Source organism: Cannabis sativa, chromosome 3, assembly GCF_029168945.1.
Source record: "Cannabis sativa cultivar Pink pepper isolate KNU-18-1 chromosome 3, ASM2916894v1, whole genome shotgun sequence".
Taxonomy (NCBI): Eukaryota; Viridiplantae; Streptophyta; class Magnoliopsida; order Rosales; family Cannabaceae; genus Cannabis; species Cannabis sativa.
Window position 1 is genome coordinate 48,787,095 of NC_083603.1, and position 19,145 is coordinate 48,806,239.

Sequence of the window (19,145 nt, forward strand, 5' to 3'; positions counted from 1 at the left end):
CACATGAGTCCAAAGTCAATTTAATATTTGTATTTACCCCATGAGTGGGCAAGGTGTGTACCAACTAGAACCCTAGCACTACAAATATAAGGAAACTCATTTTTGCAAAGGGTTAGAATCTCATTCTTTGAGTGCTCGGGTAAATTTTAGGGTTCAAATATTTGTGTAAATTATAAGAATTTTCAACTCTTATCATAATAATATTGACTCGTCTACGTCTACTAGACAGTTACAATACTTACCAGCATGGACATTTTTACTTTTTTATTTATTGATATTTTAGATTAGTATTTTTTTAAATGATATTTATATTTATTTATTATTTTAACTGAGCAATAGTATTTTCTATTTAATCTAGCATGTCGTGTGATTTTCTACTTGTGTTTTCAATTTTTTCAAAAAATAAAATAGAGTGTCTTATGCAAGATGCACCACTGCAGATTGGATGCACTCTCTTTTTTAACCAATTAAAAATGAACTAATTGGGAGGTCTATGTAAACATCCTTTATATAGTGAGCTAGAGCATTCACAATAATTTCTCTAAAACAGAGAAGCTTTAAAATATTTAAAAAATCATACTTAAAAGTTTAAAAGATGATACAGTTGTTCATTCTTTATTTTTAAGCTTTCTTTAAATTTATTGTTCGTGCTCTACATTTATAAAATATTATTCATTACTCTAAACATATTTTATGTATTATTTCTAGTTTGAATAATTATTTTTATATGGAGATATGTATATACATATATTATATATTTGAAATAAATAAAATATATTAAAATTAAAAAAAAAAGTAGAGTTTGGGTGATGTATTTTAAAGAAATTGATGTATGGTGTAATATAAAAGTGTGTTGTAAAATAGAAAAAATAAACTTTCACTACAAAAAATCTTACTTTTAGTAACAACAAAATTTGTGACTAAAAGTGAAAAAGTCGTGACTAATTATAAATTATTATGCCTATGTTATGACTAAACGGTCCGTGACAAAAAGTATTAGTCACAAAAATTACAATTTATTGTAACTAAATATATTTTTAGTCAACATTTGTAGTGACTAAAACTAAATTAATGACAATTTGTATCTAAAGACTACATTTTAGTCACAAGTAACATTTGGTTGTGATTAAAAGTCACATTTAGTCACAAAAAAATTATGTTGTGACTAAAAAATTGTCACTAAAAGTAGCAGTTTTTTGTAGTGTTTTAGTGATGTATTTTGAAAGACGAAGTAAAGAAGAGTGCTCATATATATATATATATGTAATTGTATTTAGGGACTTTTTTATATAAAAACTCTTATTACAACTAGCGCTGCAACGTAAATTGCAACAAAAAATCGTATAGAAACCTCTATTGCAACTAGCTCTGCAACCACACTTTAGAAATCCAAACCGTAAATTTGAAAGAAAAATTTAAAAAAAATAATATATAGAATAATTCCCCTTGTATTTATAAATATAAATGTAAAAAGAAAAAAATTTCGTTAAATGTAATAGTACCACATGAGGGTCCAACTCGAAATTACATCTTTTATTATAAAAAGAATAAATAATTAGAGATAAATGAAATTATTAAATGTAGTTTGTCCAAAAATAAGATCTTTTACTTTAATAAAAAAAATAAATAAAAGGAAAGTATTGTATTTTTTCTAAAAATGATGTCTTTTATTTAAATTAAGAAGCCTTTTAAGTGTTTTGTATTTGTTTTTATAAATCAAAATTAATAATTGTTTTGCTTAGATGGTTTTATTGTTTTACATTTACATAATTGATCCTTTGTTATTTTACTCTTTTGTAACACTATAGTACCCAATAACTAGTAATTTTATAGATGTATAGATCATGACTATACACTGGATTGAAAATATTACAATATAAAAGAAGCAAACAAGACAAGAATAAACAATAAATAAACGTTGCAATTTTTCTTATTATTAATTGTTGTATAACAAATTAGAAAAATGATGCTCTTAATTAACTAATTAATAAGTAAAACATACAGTACAAACATTAAACACAAGACATTATTAGTTATGAAACATAACTTGAAATTTGGGGTGTAAATTAAATTATAATTAATATTTAAGTACTACTGAAGTTCCCATAGTTTGAAAGATCCAGCCACAAAGTCGTAGTATCCACCCCTAAGTGCTATCATTTTTTCTTGAATTCCCCTTCGAACAAATGGATAAAAATATAGATTTTTAAGGGAGATATTCACTGCTTCCTGCAATTCAATTAATTATTAACCAATAAAATATGTTAGATTAATTGCTATATTTATGTAACATCATTCATATAAATATATATATATATATATATATATTTATTAAATTTAAGTATTATACCTCAGCACATATTTCGCATTGTTCCTCAAATGATAAACTTTTGTGTTCAGCTTTGACTTTATCCTTAGCAGCTTGAGCGATGCTGACCCAATTATCAATGAAGTTGCTGCAAATTTAATGATGATCAACAAGTTAATTATATCATTATAATGATTAAGTATATACTAATAATTAATAAAAGAAATTATGTGTACATTCAAATTGATTAATTAGTAAAGAAAATAAGTTTGAAATTAATATTATTCTTACAAGGGACGTGAACCATCTTCGGGGTGAGACATAAGCCTTTTGACGCCACCACAATGACTATGCCCAATCACCAAAATATTCTCTATTTTAAGTTCTTCTACGCATATTCAATGATTGATCCAACTTCACAGCCTTTACCCTACAAAAATAATTAATTATATAATAACATCCATTATTAATTAGTGAATTAATTTAGAATTAATTAGATATTTTAAAATATATATTTTGATTAACTATTAATTAATTAATTTGTCAAAAGTCGGAATCAAATTGGCAATATTGCGAGCCATGAAAGCTTCTCCAGGTTGAAAATTTAAGATATGCGAAGGACTCACTCGAGAATCAGAGCATGCAAACACCAAAAACTGTTATGCAATCAATTCAGATTAAGTAAATATACAGAGATAGATCAACAAAAATAAATATGTACGTGTAACATCTGTGTTAATTATTAATTAAGGTTTGCATTCGTACCTTTGGATGTTGAGTTACGGCAAGTTCATCGAACAAACGTGGATACTTGCTGCAAAATCATCCCATCGAAATAAGATAATTCATTAGGCAAGTGGTCTTTTTTTTCAAAAAATAAATGCATATATTTATATTATAAATGTTAGTGATATTATATAAACATAAAAAAAAGTTATATATAATTTATTAACTCTTACTTATATTTGTTGGAAAGAAAGTGCTTAAATCCATGAGCAATTCTCTTAAGAGGATCAACAATGAGATCGTGCTCAGGTCGTACTTTGTCAAAGCTTTCATCCTCTTCACTCTCGCTCTCGCTTTCGACCTTCTCACTATTCAATCAATTTTTTTAATAATTAGTTACTATAATGTAAATTAATTAATGTATAAATATATATATACATAATATCTAATCTAGCTATAGTAATTAATTAGGTACCTACCTTATGATCACTAGATTCTTCTTGACGGCGCATTCATAGTTGGCCAATTGGGAATACTGTTCTTCGGCCATTGTTTTCAATCTGTTTGTATAAATCCTTTCTGCCAATTCAGGCAATTAAGCGTTTGTTATTATTACACATAGATTCAGATTCAGCTGAGTGTATATATGATATATATATATATATATTAATTACATAGACCCCTTTGTGTTATAGTTGCAGTACTAATAAATATATAACAATATAAATGAAGAAAAACAGCTAATTTATACCAGTGTATATATTAACTAACCCTTTTGAAGAATCGATAATATTTTCTTCCTCAAGTGTATGAGTCGAATAAGTAACTAGAATTAATATATATTTATGTATAGTTTGGAATTGCAGCTATACGAGATTATAATATATAGCAGAGAAGATAATTAGAGATATATGTTTGGGGACTCATAATCTCTTCTATTTATAAGCCAAACTTTCTTAATTGGATATAATGATGCATAATAATTAACTGAATTAAATAATATGCATGGGTCATGACGCGTGCACGTGTTTTATTCTTGATAAATATACAATTACTATATATATATAGCATTGATGAGTGAAATATGCATATTAATTGTTGTTTATATGTTTCTCACATAAAGTTCAGTTTTTAACACATTGACCAGATCAGATTTCAACGTAAAAGTCATAAATATATTATATATTTGTTTTGGTGGACCATAAGAGTCAAGAATGGACTCCTTAGTACATATATATATACTTATAATATTTATATTTTATTGAATTTATGTTTTCGATGAAAAGCGTTGGCTGGCGTAGGTTCGTGGAAGAGTGTAAGCTGAGAAACATGTGTGTTAATTGTACCTATAACAGAGTAATATTGATATCTTTGTATAGTATAGCACTAATGCTAAACTAAAGTATCTTATATACTTGTAAACCAATAACGTGCTCAAATTTAATATATACATTATACTCAAGTATTGTCACCATATAAATTTTACTATATAAAATTACTTATTAATTTTAAAAGAATTTTAATATGTAATTATCTAACTATTTAAATGCTTCACAATTATAAGAAGATTATTAACTTTCAAATGAAAAGTATCTCATCAATTCTTTTACCCCATTTTTTTTTAATGCAGTCAAAATTAATATCTTAATACAATAATTAGTCTTGTCGTATGACATGTCGGTAAAAGTTCTCTCAAGTGTTTAAGGTTGTTTTGTTGTCTCTTGATTCTCATGGCTTCTAGTGGTCAACACACTTTTGATTTGAATGAGCAATATACTCAGATAAGTTTGGATGATGAGGAGGAAGGAGTCTTGAATGGGGGGGGATGATGAAGTTGAAGAAGTTTTATTTGATGATCGGTGGTGCTTGGTTAGGAAGTTTCTTACGGGAAGGCCGATGGATTTTGATGCGATGAGGCACTTGATGGCCTCGCTTTGGCAACCAAGTAAGGGTGTTTTCATCAAAGAATTGGATCCGAATAGATACCTCTTCCAATTCTTTCATGAACTGGATGTCCAAACTGTTATAGATGGCAACCCTTGGACATTTAATCGATGTCCTCTTGTGTTTCATAGACTGAAGAAAGGAGAAGACCCTAAGGTAGTGCCACTACACAAGATCGACTTATGGGTTCAGATTCATGATCTGAAATCTGGTTTCATATTGGAGAGGGTAGTTCGGAGTGCTGGCGGCTGTATTGGTACGTTTATTAAATCTGATCCGAAGAATTTTAATGGTATTTGGCGAGAATATTTACGTGTTCGTACGACGGTTGATATTGCTAAACCTCTAAAGAGAAGGATGAAACTTTGTAAGGAGAATGGAGAGTGGATTTGGGCAAACTTTAAATACGAACACCTCCCTACTTTTTGTTTTGTTTGTGGAATTATTGGACATTTGGAACGTTCTTGTCCGAAACGATTTGAACAGCCTGTTGAGCAGTTGGTAAAGCCGTATGGTGCTGCTATGCGTGCGGATATGAGGAGGAAAAATTATCGTGTTGGTTCTCAATGGCTTCAGACTGATCTAGATGGCGGAGTGGTGGCTGGTGGTAGCGCCGGTCGTTCGTTTGGTGCTGGTACTGAAGTAAATGCTTCCCCAAAAATCATGGATGTTGATTGTGTTGACCATGGTGGTGATCATGATCCCATGAAATTAGGAAGGCAAAAAAAGAAAGAAATATTTATGGAAAGTGTGAAGGCATTTCGACAGCCTGGTGGGGATGGAGATGCTCAATCATTGGCATCTGATGAGGACATTAATGATGAGGAAGATTTGGTGGTGTTGCTGGACAGTAAGAGAAGACGTACTGGGAGGGCTGGTGTCGTGCATGGTGAGGAGGCAGCTTTGGCTAAGGGGTTAAGTGGAGTTGATGGGCTTGTTGGGTCAAAAAACGAATCATAGGTGGGCCTTGGTATGCAGGCCCACCCATCATCATGAGTATTATCTCTTGGAATTGCCATGGGCTTGGGAACCCATGGGCTCAACAATTCTTGAAGGACCTTGTGGTCCAAAAGAAGCCCAGTTTTTTATTTTTGTGTGAAACTCTTGCTAAGAAGGATTTGGTGGAGAAAATTCGTGTGGCAATTGGGTTTGAAGGTGTTCTGGCGGTCGATTGTCAAGGGAAGAGTGGTGGTGTTGCTCTTTTGTGGAAAGATGAGGAGGATGTCCAAGTGTTGGAGTATGGGGTGTCCTATATTGATGTAGTAATTTGTGGTTGTGATCAAGGTCATTGGCGGATGACGGGATTGTATGGTGAGCCAAATAGAAACTTGCGAAAAAGAACTTTGGATTTAATCCGGGAGCTGAAAAGTAAGTCTAGTTTGCCTTGGTGTATTATAGGTGATCTTAACAATGTTACTTCCCAAGATCATAAAAAAGGCGGTAATCCTTATCCGAGGTGGTTAGTAGAGGGCTTTAATGAAACTTTGGTGGACTATGGTCTACATGATCTTGAGTTGTATGGCTACCCGTATACTTGGGAGCGTAGTCGTGGTAAGCCGGAGTGGGTGGAAGTTCGAATTGATCGTGCATTGGTGAACCAATCTTGGCTAGACTTCTTTCCTTTAGCCAAACTTTTTAACTTAGAGGTGTCTACTTCGGATCATACTCCCTTAAACTTGGTGTTGGTTAATGAAGTGGTGGTCGCTAGGAATCAAGTGTTTCGCTTTGAAAACACTTGGTTGAAAGAACCTTTGTTTTTTGAGATTGTAAAGAGTTGTTGGAGGAATGACGAACCGAGTGGAATTATGGCTAAGGTCAAGAACTGTGGTGAGGTACTTTGGCGTTGGGGAAAGGATTACTCAGGGAACTTTCCCAAAAGAATTAAAGATTATAAGTTGGAGGTGCAACGATGGAAGCGGGGCCGTGATGATGTGTCCATAGAGAACTATAAAAATGCTTCAGCCAACTTTAATAAAGTGCTACTGCAGCGTGAGATATTTTGGAAGCAAAGAAGCAAGAAACTTTGGTTGCATGAAGGGGATAGTAACTCTAAATATTTTCATGGTTCGGCTACCTCTAGAAGACGCAGAAATTCGATACCAAAGCTGAAAGATGCAGATGGCATTTGGGTTGATTGGAATGGAAGGCTTCCTTCGGTCATGGTGGATTATTTTTCTGCATTGTTAACTGCTACAGCCGTGAATGATAATGATGTTCTCCAATGTGTTCCTTCGGCTGTCACAAGTGAACACAACAACCGGTTGTTGGAACCGGTTACAGGTGATGAGGTTCATCCGGATAAATCTCCGGGACCTAATGGAATGACCCCGGGATTTTATCAAAAATGTTGGAGCACTGTAGGTAATGATATTATCACTCTTGTTAAGAATTTTTTTGTCATTGGTTCTTTTCCAAGAGAGTTAAGTCATACTAATATTGTGCTTATTCCTAAGAAAAAACATCCGGAGTCTATGACAGATTTACGTCCTATATCTTTATGTAATGTGCTTTATAAGATTATTTCTAAGGTGTTGGCAAATCGGTTTAAAGATGTTTTGCCCGTGGTGATCTCAAATCATCAAAGTGCTTTTCTCCCGGGCCGATTAATATCGGATAATATTATGGTTGCCTTTGAGATTATGCACTATCTGAAAAGGAAGAGAGTTGGGAAGGAGGGTTTTATGGCTATCAAGCTTGACATGAGTAAAGCATATGACAGAGTTGAGTGGAACTTTATTGAGAATATGTTGATTTGAATGGGCTTTCACCGCCATTGGGTTCACTTGATTATGTCCTGTGTAATTTCAGTTTCCTATAATATTACTCATGGAGGTCATTCTATGGGGCCTATTAATCCTACCAGAGGGTTGAGACAAGGAGATCCATTATCGCCTTATTTGTTCTTGATTTGTGGGGAGGGTCTCTCGTTGTTGTTGAAGTACTATGAGCGGCAACATTGGTTGACTGGTTGTCGAGCGGCTCGGGGTGCTCGTGTGGTGTCTCATATGCTATTTGCAGATGATAGCTACGTGTTTTGTAAGGCCAATGAGAATGAAGCTCAGAATGTGCTGCGACTTTTGCATAGATATGAGCTAGCTTCGGGATAGTAGGTAAATTTTGCTAAATCTTCTATTTTCTTTAGCAAAAATATTACTTCGGCTATGCGGGATCGATTATGTAGTCTTATGCGTTTAAATGCGGCTTCAGATGATAGTTTCTACTTAGGTCTTCCATGCATCATGGGGAAAAATAAAAATGCCATTCTTGGCTTTTTGAAGGAAAAGATGAAGAAGAAGATCTTCAGTTGGGAGACTAAGTTTTTATCAAAAGCGGGCAAAGAAGTTTTGATTAAGTCAGTAGCTCAAGCCTTACCAAGTTATGCAATGAGTGTCTTTCTCTTGACCCAAGAAATTTGTTCGAGCCTTGAATGAATGATGGCAAAGTTTTGGTGGAAATCCCAATCGAGTTCTTCTAGTAGGGGAGTGAGTTTGGTTAGTTGGAAGAAGTTTTGTCAACATAAAGATGTTGGTGGTCTTGGCTTTCGTGATCTTTGTGATTACAACCTCTTTTTTGGGCAAACAAGGTTGGCGTTTGCTTACTATGGAGGACACACTTGTGGCAAGGATTTATAAAGCACGGTATTTCCCTCATGGTTCTTTTCTTAATGCTGAACTAGGAGAAAACCCAAGTTTCATTTGGAGAAGTATTTGGGCGGCTCAAGATCTTGTAAAGCAAGGTGCTAGAAGAGCTATTTCTAATGAAACTGCGGTTAGTATTTTACATGATCCTTGGTTACCCAATGATTCTAATCCCTTTGTTTTGTCCACTAATCCGGGCCTAGTTGATCAATATGTGTCTAGTTTGATGATAACTGGGGAGCGGTCTTGGGATGTTGAACTTCTTAATGATATGTTTGAAGAGCGTGATATCAACTTAATTAGAAGTATTCAACTTAGTCACTCACGGGCTATAGATGGTTGGTATTGGAGTATGGAATCTTCGGGTATTTACTCAGTCAAAAGTTCTTATAAGTTTCTCCAATCATCGAGAGGAAATTGGTTGTTCATGCAAGACGACAACTTTTGGAAGAAACTTTGGAAGCTGCCCGTTCCCTCTAAAGTTCACCACTTTCTTTGGAAGGCTTGCTCTGGTTGCCTCCCAACAAAGGTACAACTTCAATCAAAACATGTTAATGTTGATCTTTTATGTCCTTTGTGTAATATGCATGTGGAGACAATTTTTCATGTCTAGGTGGACTGCTCTTTCTCACGCTCCTGCTGGGCATTATCGGCCATAAACCAGTCGGATGCTGGTGTTCATGCCGAATTCTGTGATTGGTTTTTTGGTATCCTTGCTACCGGCAGTGAGGTTGTGGCGAGTGAAGCTGCTATGTTGTGTTGGAGTATTTGGAATACTCGTAATGAAGTGCAATGGCAAAATAAAAACCGAATTGCTTTGGAAGTGGTAAGATCGGCTAGACATGTCCTTGGCCAATGGAAAATTACAAAGTTTGAGTCTCCTAATGCTTTGTTTGCTACGGGGGACACTACAAACAGTAATTGTTTGCGTAAACCTGATGTTTTTACGGTCAAGGTGAATGTTGATGGTGCGACTTTTGAAGCTCACCAAAAGTTTGGTTTTGGTTGTGTTGCTCGTGATAGTCATGGCAAGCTTATTGAAGCTATTTCTGGGAGTAGATGGGGTTGTGTGTCTGCAGAGATAGCTGAGGTAATTGGTATTAAGGAGGCGATTAGTTGGATAAAGCGCAAAGGGTGGGGTGCGGTGGTTATTGAGTCTGATGCTTTGGTTGTGGTTCAAGCGATTAATAGCTCAGCTCATATGCCATCCCAATTTGGTTTGTTAGTTGAGGACTTTCGTACTATTTTATCTAGTTTAAATAATGTCCTTGCTCTTTTGTCAATCGATCTGCAAATAAGGATGCCCATTGTGTTGCTAGGGCTCTTATTTATCGTCAGGTTATACGTTTAATGAGTTGAATGCTCCTTCTTTCTTGTGTGACATTGTTCAGGTCGAGGCCTGATTTTTTTAATGAAATTCTTGATTCAAAAAAAAAAAAAATCTAACTATTTAAATTACTTAATTCATTTTACCAAAAATAATATATTTAATTCAACATTTAATAAACACTTTTTGGTTTTGGAGTAAAGCTAACTGTTGCTCGCCATCGACTTTTTTGGTTTTCGAAGCCTCTTCCTTGAATCTCTTTATGAAGTTCTTGAGTGTAACACCCTAACTAGCGTAGGCGTATTACGTGATTTTATAAACATACTGTGCAGCTCGTTGCTAATCAACGAGGTTTATGGAAATCGTGATTAAATAAAATTTTTACTTTTTAATTAAACTTATAAAATACTTTATACAAAATACTCGGGATCCCGATTACAAAATACTTTACAAAAGTTTACTGTCTAATAAAAATACTTGTCGCCTAGCGACTAATTACAAAAGCACTGTTGTCCCGAGGATCGTACGCTCCAGGCCTAACCGCCCCGACATGTACAATCTTCATCGGTTCGTCCTCACAGTTCCTCAGCCTTGGCCTTGCCCTTACCTACACATAAACATAACACTGTGAGTCGACAGACTTAGTAAGAAAAGCATAGATCATAAACACACATAATCCCAGGTTATGATCAAACGCCCATACCCCTGACCATAACCCTAACTGCCGTGTCCCACACGATACTGAGTCCCGAACGTTCGTACGACGGTACTATTGACCCAGTAACAGCCTATACTCGGTACACTGGTCATACTCCAGCTGCTAGTCATACTCTAGCCTTACCGATGTGTTACAGTATCAGCCTATACTCGATTCACTGGTCATACTCCAGCTGCTAGTCATACTCTAGCCTAACCGATGTGATACGGTCAAATAGTACAGTACCACCAACCCTAGTATCAGCCTATACTCGGTTCACTGGTCATACTCCAGCTGCTAGTCATACTCTAGCCTAACCAATGTGATACAGTGTAAGCCTATACTCGGTACACTGGTCATACTCCAGCTGCTAGTCATACTCTAGCTTGTACCGATGTGACACAGTCGGATGGTACGAAGCCACATACATATATAATCTAATCTATCAGGCTTCCTAACATGCACGCTAAACATGTAATACATATGCATACTTTATACTAATCGTACCTCAATTCCGAATTCAGGTGTGCCGGTCAACCTGAGTGGAACGAACTGCACGGCGGTTTACAGGCTCCTAGACCATAACAATCACAACACTGATAAGTGATACGCTAAATCACTTCCCGGGGACTTAAACTAGAAACTAAAAGTTTCCCTATCGATAAAAAGCATGGCAATACCCCAAATAACATAAAAACGAGAAAAACTAGGGTTCCTAAAAATCCCCCAACCGGTAGACCAGTTCTGCAACCGGAATTCCGGTTCTGGGAATTCCTGAACCCTCATCCGGAATTCCGGTTGCACATCCGGAATTCTGCTGGTTCCTCGCAGGAATCAACCAAAAATTCATAACTCATTCCAAACAACCCCAACTCATACCAAACCTTCCAGACCTGCTATTTAGACCCTAAGGAACATTTCTAAAGCATCAAAACCGAGCTTCATGCATACAATCAAAAATCACCATTAAAGCATCAAGCTTTGAGTTCAAAACTCAAACTTGGTTAAATATCAATAACATGCATTCAAACCAACTCAAATCTTCCTAAATATGCATATAATAACCCCAGAAAACAAACTCAAGCACCATTAACAAACATAGCAACTACTTCACATTTCCTCTTGAAAACCATAGCTTTTGAACTAAAATTCACAACTTTAAACAACACCACTAACATGCATCACAAGCAGCTCTAATCTACTCAAATAATCAAGAATAAACTTCTGCAAACATCATCAAAAATTAACAGCAACAACACAACCAAATCAAGCATGCAAATCTTCATTTTCTTCCAAAAATTCCAAGAAACTTAAAAGAGAGCTATAGAAATCATACCAACAACTTGAGATCACTAAATCTTGCTAAAATTAGCTTGAAATTCCAGAGAAAAGTCAAGAATCCTTGCTGCTCAAGGAGGCCGAAAATAGAGAGAGAGAGAGTTTGAGAGAAAAAGATTTATATTTTAACTTTGATTTTTCTCACTTTTGAAACTTTGAATAAAAATGAAATAAACTTAATTTCTTATTATTTCTGCCAAAACAAATGCCACATAGTCACATAATCAAATCACAATAAGTCCACAAAAGGACAAATTAACCATGGGGGCAAAATGACCATTTTGCCCCTCCACACTAAAATAACATACAAGGGTACTAAAGGGTATTTTGGGAAATTCTAAATTCCCGACCACTCCCGATATTCCCAATGTCTAAATAACCGTCCCACAATACTAACATACTAAGTTGTGATTTTACTGAGCCAAACACCGAGTTCCATGTTGCCTGGCACCGAAAATGAAAAATTATGAAATTCACTATATGACATAAAATGCATTTCAGAATTCAATAATAACAATATAAATAATTATTCAAATATCTATAAATAATTTTCATAATTAATCATAATTAACTGCTAATTTCTAAATTAAACTAAGCGCTCTTTACAACTATTCCCCCCTTTAAAAGGATTTCGTCCCTAAAATCTAACCTGAACAACTCTGGATACTGAGCTCTCATATCTGACTCTAGCTCCCAGGTGGCTTCCTACACCTTGTTGTTTCTCCAGAGTACCTCGACCAATGCTATGGTCTTATTCCAAAGGACTTTATCCTTTCTATCCAGGATCTGCACTGGCTGTTCTTCATATGTCATATCTGGCTGCAGTTCAAGGCTCTCATAACTGAGTATATGAGAAGGATCTGAAACGTATTTTCTCAACATAGAGACATGGAATACGTTGGGAACTGTTGATAGAGCTGGAGGCAACGCTAACCACTATGCCACTTGACCTACCTTCTCGAGAATCTCGAAAGGTCCTGTAAACCTAGGGCATAACTTGCCTCTTTTCCCGAAATGTTTGATCCCCTTCATTGGAGACACCCGTAAAAACACATGGTCCCCTACTTGGAACTCAACATCTCTGCGTTTCAGATCTGCGTAACTTTTTTGTCTACTCTGTGAGGCAAGCATTCTAGCTTTTATTTTCTCAATTGCCTCATTGGTCCGCTGCACTGACTCCGGACCTAGGTATTTCCTCTCCCCTATCTCATCCCAGTGGATGGGAGATCTGCACTTCCTACCGTATAACAGTTCATAGGGAACCATCCCTATCGTACTCTGATAACTGTTGTTGTAAGAAAACTCTATCAACGGTAGATATTTATTCCAAGAGCCTTCAAAATCCAAAACACAGGCTCGCAACATGTCCTCCAATATCTGAATTGTCCTTTCGGACTGCCCATCTGTCTGAGGATGGAATGATGTACTGAATTTCAGTTTTGTACCCATTGCTCGTTGCAAACTCTGCCAAACTTGGAGGTGAACTTCGGATCTCTATCCGAAACTATAGACTTCGGTACCCCGTGAAGTCGTACAATCTCTCTAATGTACAATTCCTCCAACTGATCCACTGAATAGGTTGTTCTAACAGGCAGAAAATGAGCAGATTTTGTCAATCGATCCACCACTACCCAGATGGAATCGAACAAACCCGTGGTTCTAGGTAACCCAACCACAAAATCCATCGTGATATCCTCCCATTTCCATTCAGGTAGGGTTAAAGGCTGTAACAACCCTGCTGGTCTCTGATGCTCAGCCTTAATCTGCTGACAGGTGAGGCATCTCGTTGTCTGACACTGAAAAGTCCTTGGCTTGACCAGCCGAAACCTCGTCTCTAATTTTTACTAACTCTGAATCAGTCATCGGAGCGGCTTTAATTCTTTCCAGCAGATCAGATTCCAGCGTCAAGTTGTGAAGCTGGCCTACAACAAACTCAATGCTGTATCTAACCATGTCCTCTGCTAATAGAGGTGAGATCTGAATCATGCTAGCTACCTGCCCGGGACCCTTCCTGCTCAGGGCATCGGCCACTACATTGGCCTTCCCAGGGTGATAGAGAATCTGACAGTCATAATCCTTCACTATTTCCAACCAACGCCTCTGTCTCATATTCAAATCTTTCTGAGTAAAGAAGTATTTGAGACTTTTATGGTTGGTATAGATTTCACACCTTTCTCCGTAAAGGTAAAGCCGCCAGTGTTGGAAATTATTTTACCAGGATCTTAGATCTACTCACAAGTCTGTTGATTAACACCCTAAATATGAACTTTCTAAAACGATGAAATAAACACATATAAAGTTTAGGAAACCTTACATTGGGTGCAGCGGAATAATATGACTCCTTCCGTTCAGATATCTAGCCCTTGATTCCTTTCTGTAGCAGAGCATTATCAATATCTGAACCTGGATCTCTTTCTCTGATTAGTGCTGAAACTCCTTCTTGCTGAAAGTCTTTCTTCACGATCTTCCTCACTATGATTGAGGTATCACTTGCTGTGTGTGGGCACTACTCTAACACTAAGTATTTCGAAATCTAAAGGAGGAAGAGAGAGAGGGAGTGGGCGGCCAAAGATAGAGAGAGAGAGAAGGCTCAGTTTTTTCTGAATGAAAAGTCAAAAGAAAAGTGTGTTTAAATGTAAATTTCCTGAAGCCTTCACTATCTATTTATAGCATTCCACTAGGGTTAGGTTTGAATTATTTGGCATTAAAATAATGAAAATATTAGAGGTAAAACCCTACAAAAGTGGCCGGCCATGCAATGTGGATTTGGGCCTCACTTTTTGCAATTTTGCAGTTTTATCTTTTCTGCATCTAATTTTCTCAAAAATGCCAATTTTCAAATTCAACCATTTAAATGCCAATTCTAACTATTTAATAACTATAAATAATTATTAAATAATATTGTCATTTATCATATTTATTAATTGAACCATACAAAGTATCATAATTAACAAATATGCCCCTAAAACTCTTTCTTTACAATTTCGCCCTTACTTAGTGAAAAATTCACAAATAGACATAGTCTAATTTAAGAATTATAATTGATGAATCAAAACCAATTATATGAGTCTTACAAGCAATATTGTCTCAACTAGTGGGGGGACCATGGGTCTATATAACCGAGCTTCCAATAAGCAGATCAAGAATTTATAACCTAAATTCACTAACTTATTAATTCTTCGTTGAATCCACGCATAGAACTTAGAATTGCACTCTCTGTATATAGAATGCTCTATATGTTCCACCATATAGACACATCATTAGTTATCCATTGTTATAATCCTAATTTGATCAATGATCCTCTATATGAATGATCTACACTGTAAAGGGATTAGATTACCGTTACACCCTACAATGTATTTAATCCTTAAAACACTTAACCCCGTATAAATGATATTTCAGCTTATGTGAAATGAGATCTCCACCATTTATTTTCGTTTGGTCAAGCTCGAAGGAGATCATCCTTTACTTACTATTTGCCAGATAGAAGCAATAGATTCCATGTTTATGTTAGCGCTCCCACTCAATTGCACTACCGTGTTCCCAAAATGTACGTATCACCCTGACCTAAAAGTAGGCTTAACTAACAAATCAAAGAACACGAATAGCCTCTCGAGATTGAGCCTAATCATAACAGGATTAAGATCATTTGATCTAGGATCAACTATGCGATATTGACTTGAATAGATATTACGGTAAGTTTAATAAATCTAAGTCAAAGTTCAACATCGGTCCCTTCCGATGCATACTCCATGCATCCAACCTGAGCTTTACTTTAACCAATGCTCTGGAAAGAACGTAGCATTTCTCCAAATGCTAGTATACTCTGGTTGTAGATTATCATATCAGTAAAACCCTGTGTCTGATAAATCTAGGAAACTTTATTCACATAGTCATGTTTACTTTCCAATGTATTGACAGCACAATAAACAGGATCAAGTATGTGAAAAGGGTTTCAGATGAATTTATATACATTATGTACATATAATCATGAAATAAATCATGTGAACCATGCAACATTAAATGTTATTTATGATCTATATTAATAAGTAAATCTGATTATATTGAATGAGTTTTATTTAGGGCATAAAACCCAACAAACTCCCACTTGCACTAATATAAAACAAAATGTGCATTTCAAATAATCTCAACACCTTGATATACAAATCAAGTGTAGTAGTAGTAAACTCCTCGTAATAGGATCTGAAAGGTTAAATTAAACACAACCTTTTCTCCACCATTACTCTTCCTTTAATCACAAAAACATTGATAATGTAAAATTCCTCTCTATATGTCTACTCTTTTTGGGATACTGGATTCTATACCTTTTGGCAACTACTTCTGGTTAATCAGGAAATTAACACTAGTAGTTTAGGCAATTTGGAATGGTGCCAAAGATGTATAGAACTTTCCTTAGACTGAATAAGTACCTTTCCTGCAACTTTAACATTCAGTCCCTTTCTGGTAGACCTAGAGATTTCAGATAGGTTTTTACACTTCTCCAAAATCACTATTCCACCCCCAGAGTAATCACCATCTTATCAGAAAGATTTTCTAGCACAAAGGCAAATTTCGAAATTTGATATGGTGTAGTCTAAGATTTTTAAACACACCCTTATAGACTAACATATAGTTCCTCTTCTTAATCTTAAGATTTAATTGATTGTCTTCCATTGTTCTTCTCCTGGATTAATCTGATACCTACTCATTACTCCCACTCAACAGCAGGTGTATGGTCTAAGGCATACAAAAGCATATCTAAGACCTCTCACTGTTAATTTAAGAAATTATTTCATGGCTTTATCTTTTTTTGAATAGTTGAAACTTTTCCTTAGATAAATAAAATCTATGCCTAGAAGTCGAGAAGCTTCTATAGATTGCCATTAGAAAGAAAATGCTTCAGCATCTTACTAAAGTATGTTGCTTGCATTAGAGTAAGTAATTAACCAGGTATACCACAAGCCATAGGTTTAGATAAAATCAAACCTATAATACTAGGAACAGGAAGTTTTGTTAAGTCAATTGAATAGACTTATTAACTAAAATTTCCTTTTATGTCCTTGTAATAGAAAAATTTAGGTTACTCCATGTGAATGGATTAAACCATAGTTCTTTTGGCTTTCTTCTTAGTTTCTTATCTTGACAATCCATTACTTGTTTAAACTCACAATGGATTTTAATCACTAGTGTCTCCCAAGTCATAAGAAGGTGAGTTCCTAGAAACTCTCCCACTACGACAAGGTACCGTGAATTATGTCTAAGAAAACTAAATGGTATTGACCTCTTCGGTTGTGACAAGATAATAGAGGCAGTGGGATCATCATATGTCATATAAGATGATAAAACACTTTTGGAATCAAGAAAAAATATCTCCTTTATTTGCTACTTTTCAGACTTAGTCATTATCTTAGAAAAGTAGTATTTGTTTAAACAAATACTTTCTTATCTATTGACTATGGGATGGTCACCCCTAATCACTTAGAATAGCTAACAAACCATGCAAACCAGTTCTAGCTTTTCTTAAGATTTTGATTAGGTCATCCATGAATGTAGTAATGATTTACATTAAGTATACAACCATTACATCATTCTGAAATTGTATTACCATAGAAGGATTTAGGCAACGACTAGTAACTAATCATCAATATGCGAATCGAAATTTCTGGGGAGGTAAGTTTGGATATAATTCAAAAATCAAATTAATGATCTTTGAACTGCATATCTACTAACTATTTCTCCACCCCTATCAGTTCGCAAGATCTTTAACCACTTACCCTAATGGTTTTAACCATTGCTAGAAATTTATGAAAATTTTCAAACATTTTAAATTTCTTTGCGTAAGGTATAATCTAGAGTGATCGTTTTAAGAATACAGCGAAAAACTCATATCCACCCCTGAATGTACATCCATATGCGAATGAGATGAACTACTTTCAGTGGATATAGGCATATTAACTCTTTGCAGAGATTGATCTTGTCAAAACCACTATGAACAAGATACAAATGCCATAGATTAAAAAATGTGTGGTTGCGTCTTTTGATGACTTAGGTGTAGTTACATCAAAGAGTTCTTAGAATAGTGCAAGTGGATCCTGGTCACAGAATACTAAACTCATATTCCATACAGTTTGAATCCATTAATAGAAGATGGATATTAAACACTTGTAGAAGTGTAACTGTATTGCTTCCTGGAAATAGAAATATAAGAAAACTTCTGTTTGGATTCTAAAATGAAAGTCAAAGGCTTAAATTTATGCCAAATATAATGAGTAATTCTTTCTTGGACCACCATTACTAATATAAACTCTAAGTCTGATTTGCCCATACAAGTAGGAGATTTCTAAGATTGAGGGTTTATATCGATTGGGAATAGAATTTCGAGATTATAATCATATGCGTCATTTAATTTCTTAAGAGAAAATATAATGACATCAAATGATATATAGACCATTAATCCAATGATATGTTATTGAGCTAATTCGAAATGAATAAGCTAAGAGGAATTAGGATAATTTCGTTTATAAATAAGAATCCAACGATGCTTTGATTAGCGAAAGACAAAGTAATCTTATTTATACAATTTTCTTGTTTCATATTGTAAAAATACTAGTCTAAGGTGTCATCAATTGATGAACAACTAGATGTTGCATATACAATATTTATCTTTTGAGATCTAACACTATTATGTATGTCTAATGGTGAAAATCCACTAGGGATTTATCTCATTAGATAAACAAACCAAGTTAGACCAACAATGAAGATTCGAAATTAAACTACAATTTAATAACAGAAAATAACATGGTTCAATATAAATTCATACACAATTCAGAAATTATTAAACATATAGCAAGTAGGAATGACAAGTGAAAATACTAAAGCATACAATCCTAAATAATTTCCAAAGTTTTCAACAAACTGATATCAGTGTCCCGTTTAGGCGAGAGTCAAAGCTACCATCCATTGAATAGAGTTGTCAGCTCATCTAAAATGTTAAACATTCTAGCAACCTTTTATTCGATCAAGATTGGAATTCAGCGTTGTCCCGTTTAGGCGAGAGTCATGGCAATTCTATCTTATGAGCTTCCACCATTGTTTCATAATTTGCAAGTCAAATATGGTCGCCACCATTAGGGTGATCCATACCATATAAAACACTTACAAACTACT

The 19,145-nt window shown here is 35.0% G+C and overlaps 1 protein-coding gene and 1 pseudogene across 1 annotated transcript; one reads left to right on the forward strand and one right to left on the reverse strand.

The window, feature by feature from the left end:
* Nucleotides 1-1,955: 1,955 nt before the first annotated feature.
* Nucleotides 1,956-3,979, reverse strand: LOC115710235 (carbonic anhydrase 2-like; annotated as a pseudogene).
* A 4,599-nt stretch (nt 3,980-8,578) lies between these two features.
* Nucleotides 8,579-9,967, forward strand: LOC115710402 (uncharacterized). Its single transcript, XM_030638767.2, has 2 exons — nt 8,579-9,145; nt 9,230-9,967. Exons 1-2 carry the CDS (start codon nt 8,579-8,581, stop codon nt 9,965-9,967), a joined length of 1,305 nt encoding a protein of 434 aa, XP_030494627.2.
* The last annotated feature ends 9,178 nt before the right edge of the window (nt 9,968-19,145 follow it).